Raw genomic sequence first — 13,023 nt, forward strand, 5'->3', positions numbered from 1 at the left:
GGCTCAGTGGTTTAGACCACAGCGCCACCCGCTTCTCATGGAGCACTATAGCAGTGCATTAACTTTTCTTGGTTTTTTATGTGTCATTCTTCCCCTGTGAGATATTTCCATAGAGGTCTTCCCTGACATCCTGGGTGCATCCACTTCAAAGCTTTCCATCCTCTTAGTTCAGCAAGTATACCTTTACATGGGACACACACTAACCAAGCACATCTGAAGCTGAGCTGCACAGAGGGCGCAGACTGCAGTAACCCACCATAGATAAACATTTGTCTACAGACTATGAGGGACATGGGTGGTGCTGTGGGTTAAACCACAGAGCCTAGGACTTGCCGATCAGAAGGTCGGCAGTTCGAATCCCCGCGACGGGGTGAGCTCCCATTGCTCGGTCCCTGCTCCTGCCAACCTAGCAGTTTGAAAGCACGTCAAAGTGCATGTAGATAAATAGGTACTGCTCCGGCGGGAAGGTAAACGGCGTTTCTGTGCGCTGCTCTTGTTCACCAGAAGTAGCTCAGTCATGCTGGCTACATGACCCGGAAGCTGTACGCCAGCTCCCTCGGCCAGTAAAGCGAGACGAGCACCGCAACCCCAGAGTTAGCCATGACTGGACCTAATGGTCAGGGGCCCCTTACCTTTATAGACTGTGAAGGTGATTCACGTAGTGCTGGCCAAACTCCGTCCAGATTAATTTGGAAATGGGTGGGTGATAATGAGAGCACTTTTTAAAAAATGATTTATTTTGAGGGCTCTGAATTGAGCCATGTACAGTGGAACCTCGGGCTGCGAACATGATCCGTGTGGGAGGCACATTTGCAATCCGCAGCGCCGCGTCTGCGCATGCGTGGGTCGTGATTTAGCACTTCTGCGCATGCGCAAGTGCCGAAACCCGGAAGTAACCTGCTCTGGTACTTCTGGGTTCGGCGCAGTGCACAAACCGAAAACGCATAACCTGAAACGTCTGTTACACGAGGTACCACTATGTATATATTGTTGCTGGTATCCATCTGTCTCAAGAGACAATGGAGTGCACCTCCTGGGGTGGAGAATCACAGCGCCTGCTGCCTTCCACGTTGTTTTTGTGGTGTTAGCAGCACTGAAGTGACCTCCCCAGGGCACCAAGCCTGGGCAGTGTGTAAGGAGGTCCTGGCTGCCCAGACGACAAGACCCCCCCCCCCCGGCCCCACTGATGTGGTCCAAAGGAAAACAGAGCAATACATTTGGCCCCAGCTTGGTTGCAGGAGTTGCCAGAAGGAGGTGTGCAATGCTCCATCCAACCATTTTAGGGACTCCACTGGAGTTGTATAGGGTTTACTCCTTAGCCTTTTCTTCTCCCGAATATGTCCCACAAGGCAACAGGTACAGATTTTTTATACGGATTTTATATACAGTGGTACCTCGGGTTAAGAACTTAATTCGTTCTGGAGGTATGTTCTTAACCTGAAACTGTTCTTAACCTGAGGTACCATTTTAGCTAATGGAGCCTCCTGCAGCTGCGCCGCCAGATCACAATTTCTGTTCTCATCCTGAAGCAAAGTTCTTAACCCAAGGTACTATTTCTGGGTTAGCGGAGTCTGTAACCTGAAACGTATGTAACCTGAGGTACCCGAGAGCCAGTGTGGTGTAGTGGTTAAGAGTGGTAGACTCGTAATCTGGTGAACCGGGTTCGCTTCCCTGCTCCTCCACCTGCAGCTGCTGGGTAACCTTGGGTTAGTCACACTTCTCTGAAGTCTCTCAGCCCCACTCACCTCACAGAGTGTTTGTTGTGGGGGAGGAAGGGAAAGGAGAATGTTAGCCGCTTTGAGACTCCTTCTGGTAGTGATAAAGCGGGATATCAAATCCAAACTCTTCTTCTTCTTCTTCTACCACTGTATGTGCTTGTACAAGCTTCCTTTCTATAACATATGTGCATTCTTGCTAATTGCAATGTGAAGAAAGGCAGCTTTGGCTGGGGCATTAGTGGCAATTTCACCTACCAGACAGGTAGTCAGCTTCTATTGGGCACCTCCTATGCCATGTGACCCACTGATAGCCCATCCCTGGTGGTCAAGGATGTAGCAATCGCTGTTGTTTTTAACATGATTGGACCCACCTCCCAGTGCAAATCTATGTCTCTTGGTGGTGGCGGGCAAAATAAGTGAGCATTTTCATGCTGCTGATGCCATGTGGACTGCATGCACAATAAACAACCACCTGGAGAGACCCTTTTATTGTTTTTGTTGCAACAGAGCAGCACCACTGTCCCTCTAGCATTGTTTTGTTTGAGCATGTTGCAAGCTTGCTTCATGTACAACTGCCGCCCTTAAGCCTACTTCCTCACAGAAACAGTTTTCTTCTAATCACTCATTTGTCATTTCCCTCTATGGGCAATTTTTTCCTTTAGAACGGTATGGAGCTGTTGGACTTGCCCATCATGGGAAGATGGGTCATGTGACTGCTGTGATTAAAGAAAAACTAGTTAGATCCAGGTCTGACCATCTAGGGAGAAAATAAGTTGGGGCCTGCCCAGGTTTCAGTCGCCAGAAGATTATAAATAGTTGCCAGCTGTTGCTGCCCTTTCCAGAGAAACTTCTCTTGTGTGGATTATTGCAACAACGGCAACAACCTTTGGAGCTGAGCGCAACTTTGATACCACCAGTTCCTTGGATCTGCATCAGTGCTTTCTATTTCTCAAAGGTAAGTGAAAGACCTGGGAAGAATTAATTCTGTAAGGACCAGCTGATGGTGGGTTTGCTGTGGTAGCAAAAGAGTCGAGGAACCTGAAACTGTAATTCACTTTCCATTTTCCAGCTGAGATGGATTCAGGACATTTCTAGACTATAAACTGAAACAGGTGCTGCTTCTTCCTGGCTGTATAATAGATCAGTACTCCTCATGCATTCATGTTTCTGCAGTGCTCACACAACGTTGTCATCATCAAATGGCAACCCTGCCCCATTTAATCAAGATTTACCATTTCTAGGGGAAATCCAGTTATTAAAAAACAAACAAGCTCTGATGTCTACTACCCTTTTGTGATATCTCAGTGTCCCATTTACAATAGTTTGTGGCTATCCAGATGGAAGCACAGTATTGTTAGTTTATTATTTTTTCATTTATATACTACTTGTAGGGTTGCCGTATTTTAGAGAGCAAAAAAAAGGACACATTTGCTGACTTCTACTTTTAACTATGGATTGCTATGACGACTCTCATGAAATGACCTGTCCTGGATAAAGAGGACATATGGCAACCCATAGTCTCTAACTGGTGTGCAAGAAGGCAACAGAACAGAGACAAAATTATCTTTTTCTCTAATCTTTTTGTTAACTGCATTGAGGTTTCTTGCAAACAAGCGGTTTATAAATTTTATAAATGGGGATGGCAGGTGCATGGATGATGAAATGAGCAAAGTTAAAGTTTGGATGCAATAATCATAGAATCATAGAATTGTAGAGTTGGAAGGTACCCTGAGCAACCATCTAATCCAAACCCCAGGAATATGCAGCTGCTCCATACAGGAATCAAACCTGGGACCTTGGTGTTATCAGCACCACGCTCTAACCAACTGAGCTGCAGAAGCACCAGGAAAACATCACTGAACAACCGATAAAGCAGAGTGATGACTAGATGGTCCAGTATAAATCAATTTAAAATGTGCCATTCATGTGCCAATAACATGCTACTGCATGCCTAGGTAATGGGAAAGACAGTCAGGAGAGGGTCAGGTATTTTGGGTAGGAAACTAACATTGCAGAGTTGTCATCAGTCTGGCTGTCCGAGGCACATCTAGCCTTAAAATAAATGGGAGGGACCTGCTAGAAAATATGGTGTGAAATGTTCTTGCTCAGGATACTCCATTCCATTCCCCTGCCCCATCTCCCCAACTACCTGTTAGCATTCCATGCCATGACCACTCAGTATACTCTGCTGAGCTGTTTTGAAGAGTCTCCACCCCCACACCACATAGGCTTTAAATATATTTTTAGACATCTGCAAACCTCACTCTTATGCAAGGGCAGTGCCATTTTTGACGGCTTAAACAATGTCACTTACAGCCCAACCACTGCAAGTAGAGGAAATGATGCTTTCACATTAGGAAATTTGCAAACCACCCCATTTAACTCTCCCTCCCTTTGCCCTGCTGACGGTGTGGGGGTGTGTGTGGCAAAATACCTTATGGACACATTCCTGGTCTGCTTTTAACAAGTTTTCAGTGTGTAGTTATCTGTATTCTGTGAGTATTCTGACTAAACTGTACATGACCCTTTAACAGCCAGTGCAGACCATTGGGGCTGAGGAGTCTAGCAAAGAACAAGATGGCGTACCTCACTCCATGTGCAAACTGGCAATGAAATTTATTTCAACTGTGTCCTTCACTGGTTTGAGGGGAAACACATCAATCGGCAGTATTTCTCAAGAAACTACAGGATACATATGGATTGTGGATCACGTGTACTCAAACAAAATGCTCTAAAGCCAGAGTAAACAGAAATGTTTACACGGTCTGTGACTCTTTTCTTCATCTTTGCAGGGCTCTCTGCTGACAATGTGCATGGGGACGTGTGCTAGGATCCTGGGGCCAAGCCTCTTGACCCTGGGGCTGCTTTCTGTTGTTGCCAACACTCTCCTGCTCTTTCCCAGTTGGGAATGGCGTTATCTACAGATGGGTCACATCACAAAGAAAGCTATGCTTATGCCAGGAGTGTGGGGAGGAGGCTTATTGGTAAGTGGATATTTTTCAGTCAAGAATCTGTGTAGGAAACCGTAAGGTCTGCTCTTTTAGTCTTCTGTCTTCTGTTTTGTTGTTTATAACCAAACAAGGTTTTGTCATTGGAGGTGGGCAGGCTACATGCAGAGCAAGGATATACTGAAGAAGAGTTTGGATTTGATATCCCACTTTATTACTACCTGAAGGAGTCTCAAAGCGGCTAACATTCTCCTTTCCCTTCCTCCCCCACAACAAACACTCTGTGAGACTTCAGAGAAGTGTGACTAGCCCAAGGTCACCCAGCAGCTGTATGTGGAGGAGCGGAGATTACGAGTCTACTGCTCTTGACCACTACACCACACTGGCTCTCAGTTTTGCCTGAAAATTCCATTCATGATACTCTGAAGAAAATTTGTCCAATCCAATGGCAGTTTGGCATGCAGTATCTTATATCTTGTATAAATTGACCAGGGTTGTATCCAATGTAGTGCTACCACCAGTGGAAGGATATACACTTGTGTAATGGAGCATCCCTCCCCCCCTTTCCCCCATGGGACCCCTAAATTTGTCCTAGGGGTCCCACCAACCCTCTGGAGCAGATTTGGAGGACACAGGGCACACATTGTGGAGAGGGAGGGATGTTCCACAGCCATACATCCTTTTGTTGGCAGAACAAGTTAATTGGATTCTTCCCCAGATTTCTGAAAATTCTCAAAAAGGATGGCTGAGCTATAGCCATTTAACCCATGTGCATTGAAAGGGTGCTGTGCATGCTTCTTCTGTGTGACATGCTACTCCATGTTTGTTTTGCATGTGTGAGAGAGAGAGTAGCTGCCATGAGTGTGGTTTCGTTTGATTTGCATTCTCTGGTTGTCTCTTTTCTTCCAGTGATCTGCTGCACATGCTTTTTTAAAATATATATATATGTCTGCTATGTTCTGCAGTGAGCTACATTCCAGGGTTCCTGCAAGCCCCTCTGACCTGCTTTGCTTGGCTTAGTGTGAATGAGCAAACACACAGATTCCCAGACTGAAGATCGCAACTACGGGACTCCACCTGCGGTACCCAGAGCTAGCAAAATTTGTTAACCAAATCCCACCCCAATAAGTTTCAATTTGTGTATTGGTTCAAGAAGTGCAAATGAGGTAGTTTCTCATTAGGATTCAAACAGAATGAAATTGACGCGCCCCCCGCTTAGCAGAGAAGGGTGTTCATTCGGAATCACTTCTGTCTTCCACAGGTCTTCCCAGCTGCAGTTCAGATCACAGTTATTGGATTCAGGGGAAAGAACGCCTCCTGCACTTGGGGAACTTGCCAAAAGGTATGAGGGTGGTAGCTCATTTGTTCCGCTGATGAAAGGCCCTCAGCTTTAATGGCAGGGCTTAACAGTCAAGATTCTTGACAAAGTTCCAGTTTGATACTGTACACGGTTCAGCATTTTCATAGAGTGGCTTCACAATCAATGCCTCTTTCCAGGGAACTCTGAAAATTGTGGCTCGGTGAGGGGAATGGGGGTCTCCCAATGACTCTCAGTGCCCTTAACAGACTACAGTGGTACCTTTGGTTAAGAACTTAATTTGTTCCGGAGGTCCGTTCTTAACCTGAAACTGTTCTTAACCCGAGGTACCACTTTAGCAAATGGGGCGTCCCGCTGCCCCCGCCGTGCGATTTCTGTTCTCATCCTGAAGTAAAGTTCTTAACCCAAGGTACTATTTCCGGGTTAGTGGAGTCTGTAACCTGAAGCGTTTGTAACCCAAAGTACCACTGTACAAGGATTATTTGGGAGCAGTGCTTTTTTCTGGGGGGGGGACACAGGGGTACGCATACCTCTAAATATTTTGTGAATCATTGAGGGGCAGTATTTCAATATGAGTAGGAAAATGAGAGTACCCCTAAACATTTTTTTAAAGAAAAAAACACTGTTTGGGAGACTGTTAAAGGAATATTGCAGTGCTTTGAGAGTATGGTCCTGATATGACTTAAGACCAAGGAGAAGGAAGTGGACAAGCAGTGCCAGCCCTAGGCTGGTTGTCAACATGAAGGCAGGCAGATGGGGGCTGGATGAAAGAGGTTAATGGTGAAGTCCCATTTGTCCTAATGGACCAGACACTACACTTTTCAACCTGACTCCATTAGTCGCTGCCAAGGTCAAGGACCTTGTCATGCCCCACTCTAATCCAAACTTGGAGGGTGCATTCCCCCATCCAGGAGCCTTGCGGCCTGTTGCTAGAGCAGGGGGGAAAACCTGGTGCCTGTAGTATAGCAATCAGAAGTTACCATAACTACTCAGGTCGTTTTCATAAAGCCCTTTAGAACCAATCTCCCTTCCCATTGCTCCTAATTACTGAGGTTCAGTAGTACAGTTGAAGGGGTCCTGCATAACTGGAATTAGGCCACTTCCAGGCTGTCAATACCTTCGGGTGGGATTCGGTCACGTACCAGCAAATTCAGGTTACACAATTATCAATGACTGGGAGGTCTTGAGCAATAATCCCACTTCCTCAAAACATCAAACTTCTCATGATAAGGAAAGTGACAGGAAACTGCACTGGAACACAAAACGGAGTAAGCGCTCATTAAATAGCCATCACCATCTCATCTCCTTGCAAACAAGTCAGGATCAATGCTCGGTTATCAGGTCATCTGGAAGTGCCCTTAATTTCTATGCCTCTTTTGCCCACAGATGTTTCTCTCCATTGTATTATCAGGACTGGCCTTGCTGGGATCAGCTGCTTGCTTTGTTTTGTCTGGTGTGGGCTTGACAGAGGGACCTCTCTGCTTTTATAGCTCCACCACCCACAATGGGACGCAGATGACTCAGTGGGATTATCCATTCCTTCAAACACACAGTCAGTCCTCAAACATCAGGTAAAGAAACCTGGAGGTCATGGGTCATTTTATGGAAGAGCAATGCCTATTAACCTGTGTTGAGAGCTGTTTTTGCTTAGTGGTGAAAACTGAGACTCGTTCTCCATTGAGTTCAGAGTCATGGCCAAAAAAATGAGCCGCAAGCAATGACTTGATGATAGGCCCCTCCAGAGAGGTGGGGATTTTGCCAGGTCTGTTCTGCAGGACTGAATGGATGCTGCACTGCCCAAACATCATTCCACTTTATTAATTCTTCTGTAATGCTTCCTGTAATGCTTCTTTCTGTAATGCTTCCACAGGTGGCGCTGTGGGTTAAAGCCTCAGCGCCTAGGACTTGCCGATCGAAAGGTCGGCAGTTCGAATCCCTGCGGCGTGGTGCGCTCCCGCTGCTCGGTCCCAGCGCCTGCCAACCTAGCAGTTCGAAAGCACCTCCGGGTGCAAGTAGATAAATAGGGACCGCTTACCAGCGGGAAGGTAAACGGCGTTTCTGTGTGCGGCTCTGGCTCGCCAGAGCAGCGATGTCACGCTGGCCACGTGACCCGGAAGTGTCTCCGGACAGCGCTGGCCCCTGGCCTCTTGAGTGAGATGGGCGCACAACCCCAGAGTCTGTCAAGACTGGCCCTTATGGGCAGGGGTACCTTTACCTTTACCTTTAATGCTTCCTGAGTGATACTGCAGTATTGCTGTCCAGGGGACCCCTCTTATGCTATAGTGTAACAAAAGCAAGACTACCACCATCCCTGGAACAGTTGTGGTACGAAAAGTTGCAGAAATTAAGCAGGAAGCTACAGTATGTCTGCCCTGAAGCTTTTGCAGGAACAAACAGTATTGAAAGTGGGATCACATATAACTGCCCCAACAGAGTGGTACCTCTGGTTGCGGACGGGATCCGTTCCAGAGGTCCGGCTGGATCCCAAGGTTTCCGCCACTGGAGGACCACTTCTGCGCATGCGCACGTGGTGAAACCTGGTAAAATACTTCCGGGTTTGCCGCTTACGTATCCCGAAGTTTACATAACCAGAGGGTTACGTAAGCAGAACTACTACTGTACCACCATGAGCACAAATAATCATGAATGCACAATAAAAAGGATGTCTGAAAGGGCATACGGCTTTCTGTATATTGTTGGTCCTGAAGACAGAACAATTATATAGATGGTGTCAGTGTTTCCAAACAAGTTCTCTGTTACTGACTCCCATTAAACGTGGCTCATGCAGCTCAGGAGACTGTATTTGCATTGCTCAATTAAATTGTGAGGCTAGCTTGAGCTATTTCCCAGGGGAATATTTTCCTGTCCTGTGCATCAAAACACACACAGAGAAACTGGATTGGGGGCACTGGCAATAGCAACAAGCACCAAAGAATATGTAGGGATAACGTTGCTGGGAGGGAAAAGGTGAAGGAGTCTCAGCAGGCATGGATCACTTGTTGAGGAACGCTATCATAGTGGAATGTCAGTAGAACCGGGATGTCAACAAAGCAGCGACACTTGCAAGTGTAAGGAATCCTAAGGCAGAGGAGTCTTCTGTCCAGTGAATCACTATTACTGCTACTAACTTCTACAGTGTTGGTGTTGGAAGGGCAACCGCATGTCTTTCATCTTGAGACAATGCAACCAGGGAAGACAATATTTAATATTATATTGTAAATGTAAAACCATTTAAGGAAAAATGGTGCACAGGACAGCATACTCAGTAAACCAGTAAATCCAGAAATCTTTGTCTAATCTTAATCTAATTTCTGTTGGAAGCCTCCCAGAGAGGCTGGGGCAACCCAGTCAGATGGGTGGGGTATGAGTAATAAATGATTATTATTTTAAAATGTACAAAAAATCATCTCCTGATTGAACAGCTTTCCCTTATCCTTCATTTATAATGTATCTTCACTTACAACTTTCTCATTCAAAATCTGTTCCTTTAAGGACTCGGAATTATTTGTATGATCCTCCCCTTTGGAACAAAGTGTGCATCGAGCCACGTAATATTGTGAGCTGGAATGTCTATTTCTTCTCGGCTCTCTTAATCATCAGCACAGTGGAAATGGTCCTTGCTGTTCTCCAGATCATCAATGGCTTTTTTGGATGTTTCTGTGGCTTATGTGAAAAGAAATAGGTAACAGGAATCCACTAAAATTTTGTAACTTTGTTGTTGTTGTTGCATATGGCCTGTGAATGGTCCCTCTGCCTGCATCCACACACCAAAAGGGGAAGATAGAAGCAAGTGATGGTTGCTAACATTTCTTCTACCTTTGTCAACGCAGATACCTAATAAGAAGGGTAGCAGTTGGTCAGAGTAGTTTACTTTGTGATAGTGGGAAGGGGAATAACATAATATGAATGCTGGTTGACCAATAGAGAAAGCTTCCATATTGCGACATTACTAAAAAGACAGCAATAAAAGTCAGACATGCAACAAAGATACAGATCACTAGGCTCATATTGCATCATTCAGCAGCTGCTGCCAGTCTGTTTTGTACTCTAGTCTAGAAATATTAAAAGGGACAGAGCAGGGTTCTGATGGTGGTTTCAGCAGTAGGTAGAGACCAAATAGCTTTGTGGATTCTTGGAAAGCTGCTCTGTGTGTGTGTGTGTGTACGTACACACACACACACACACACGTGCAGTTGGGGAGTAAGTAGGGAGAGTCAGCAATAGTAGAAGAGGGGAAAGGAAGTTTTGTGGGCCCATAAGATGAATGCTAAAACCCACAATTCAGCAATATTTTTGCTAGAGCCAATCAAAATATCACAAAATAGTGAGCAAGCTTTTGATTGCTCCAGACCTCTTAAACAGGCAGGATGTTACACAAAGTAGTGAGAAGGGCAGGGGAGGGCACCAAAAAACAACAACAAAAGAAGTCTTAAAGTTGTAGCCATAAAGATTACATCCCAAGATGGAATGAGAAGAAGACGGCAGGCAGGAGACGTGAAAGAAATCTAGGATTCTAGGACAGAAGAATAAAACGTCTGCTCCTAATATTTTAGAACATGGAGTCCCAAAGTTACACAGATCTTTACCCAGCCCTGAGCAAAATACACTGGTTCCTAGTTCTAGCTCTGGCAGCTCATGGCTGAAAACAGCATGCCCTTGAGCAGTTTTGAAAATAATGACATTTCAGTTTGTTTCCCTCGTTTTTGCAATTACATTATATCAGGAGAGGTGAACTTGTGACCCTTCAGAGGTAATGGACTTCAACTCCCATCAGCCCCAGCAAGCATGGCCAATGGTCAGGAATGATGAGAGTTGTAGTCCAGCAACATTTAGAGGACTCCAGATTAATCACCCTTGCACTATATATTTTACTGAACCAATTTAAATAGGCTTGGGAGTATATATATATATATATATATAAAGAGAAAAAAACTCTGATGAAGATTTCTGTGAAACACCCAGACCAGCATACTCAGATACTTTGGCCCCCACATTTTTATTGTTTGCAACACCAGTTCTTTAGGATCAAGATGACAGACTTTGTTTACTTAATCTCTGTATGTGAGATTACAAAGATATGTGTATTAACCTGTATCCGCAATCATCAACTTTCGTTGCTGCAGCCTCTGCGCATTTCTGATTCCTCTGTTGTTCCTGAAGCCTCAAGATGCTGCTTGCCAGACAGTAATGAGCCATCACCCACCTTTCAGTGCAAGGAATATCATTGTCTTCCATGGGCATCATTGTCAGCTACTGTCAAGAGATGTAGACTGGAACTGCTGTCACTAAGGAAATGCTTACAGTGTCACAGATCTAAAATGACGTCCTGGGTTTATTGAGCTCAGTGCTTTGAGATTTAGTACTGTTGTTGTGTTATTTATTTAATTATTTATACTTCTTTAACATCTACCCAAGTCCTCCTTTCCTATGCTGAATGAACACATGTTCGTGTTCCTGCTATTTCTAAAATTCAAACACTCCTGCCGGCATGAAATCAAGGCAGAAAGCATGTTGGGTTGTTCTGGGAGGGGGGGGGGGGGGAAATGGCTACACAGGAGGCATGAATGTAGAGATTTTTTGCACACAGGTTCAGTTTGTATCAGGTCTTCTGGCTTTGGGGCTCTACTTTCTGCCTCCCTTGCCACAGGTCCTGCAACTGAGAAGGCCAAACCTGATGAGCAACATATTTTTCAGTTTGTGGCACCATCAGTTCACAGGTCCATGTAATGGATTGGTTGGCAAGTGGAAAGAGGCACCACTAAGAGCCACCTAATACATTGGTCTAAGAAAGGGATTGGTGCTGCTTTAGTCAGATTTTAAAGTTTAGAGCTAGTCAAATGCTAGAAACGTGTACATTTTCTCAAGCAAAGGCAAGGATGGTCTAGGAACAAGACAGAGCAATATCAAGGACATAGTTCTAATCTGTTTTGCTCACATGAGAGGCCCCTGAGGCCCTGCAGGGCTCCAGAAATGGAAACTGCCTTCCTGAATTCTCTTTGCCAACCATACACATTCCCACTCTCCAGGAAGGGGAACCTATGGACTTCCAGATGTTCCTAGATAACATCCAGGACCGTTGGCTGGACTGCCTGGGGCTGATGAAAGTTGGAGGCCAGCAGCATCTGAGAGGTCACAAGTTCCTCACCCCTGGATGAAGGGAAGGTGTAGAGTTGACAAGACGCACAACCCAAAAATCCATTCAATACTTTTAAATACTCATATTAAGATTGGTGTTTAATTAGTTTAAAATTAAGGGAAACAAATGTACAGTACATCTGTATGAACAGCTAATTTTTAAAGAATTGCAATATTTTCCGATTATGCTGCTGAAGAATTGCGAAGCGTAGGGCAGTGTTTCCAGGTCTGTGTTTTGTATACCTTCTGTAGGGCTGCCATATGTCCATGTTTTCCCAAAAATAAGCTCAACAACTTTGCCCAGATTTTCATCTTTGCGAATATGGCAACCCTACCCTACCTTCTGTTACAAGAGTAGGTTCAGGAGACTTGTTATTTTCAAGAGAGAGGGGAGTATATTTTGAGTGGGATGACCTGTATTTCTTCTTCCATAACATTCAAAACATGTCAGAAAACAATTGCCTAGCTGTGTTATGTTCAGGCCTTGTTTTGTGGTAATTGCCACCATGATAGGTGGCCTTGTTGGTTGAATCTGCTGAAAACTTGTGTGAAAATAAATAAAGATACCTATTTTTCTATACATTTTTAAAATGATCTCAGCCAATGATACTTATTATAAAGGGATTCAGGGCTACCAGATGCCACCGTGATGCCATTTTTCTTCAGTTCTGATACAATTCACCCACTCTTTTTATTCCTGAGAAGTCAGATAACATTCATTCTGGACGGCTGCATTCTCCATAATTTCCCCATTGTCCTTCACTTCCCTCAAGTGTTTATTTTTCACTTCAGTTGTGACACAATCATTACACACCTGAATTGACTGTACTGTAACACTATTGCCTCACCTCAAGTTGGGGACGTTGTTAATTAGAATTTCACATCCTGGACCCCTGGAAGCCCT

General features: G+C 44.9%; 1 protein-coding gene across 1 annotated transcript; it reads left to right on the forward strand.

Moving 5' to 3' along the window:
- The first annotated feature begins 2,372 nt into the window (after positions 1 to 2,372).
- TM4SF19 (transmembrane 4 L six family member 19) lies at positions 2,373 to 12,703 on the forward strand. Its single transcript, XM_079977317.1, has 6 exons — positions 2,373 to 2,673; positions 4,511 to 4,702; positions 5,928 to 6,008; positions 7,371 to 7,555; positions 9,477 to 9,666; positions 11,108 to 12,703. Exons 2-5 carry the CDS (start codon positions 4,526 to 4,528, stop codon positions 9,664 to 9,666), a joined length of 633 nt encoding a protein of 210 aa, XP_079833443.1. The 5' UTR covers positions 2,373 to 2,673; positions 4,511 to 4,525; the 3' UTR covers positions 11,108 to 12,703.
- Positions 12,704 to 13,023: the final 320 nt, after the last annotated feature.

This window comes from Podarcis cretensis, assembly GCF_951804945.1.
Source record: "Podarcis cretensis genome assembly, chromosome: 5".
In the NCBI taxonomy this organism is placed as follows: domain Eukaryota; kingdom Metazoa; phylum Chordata; class Lepidosauria; order Squamata; family Lacertidae; genus Podarcis; species Podarcis cretensis.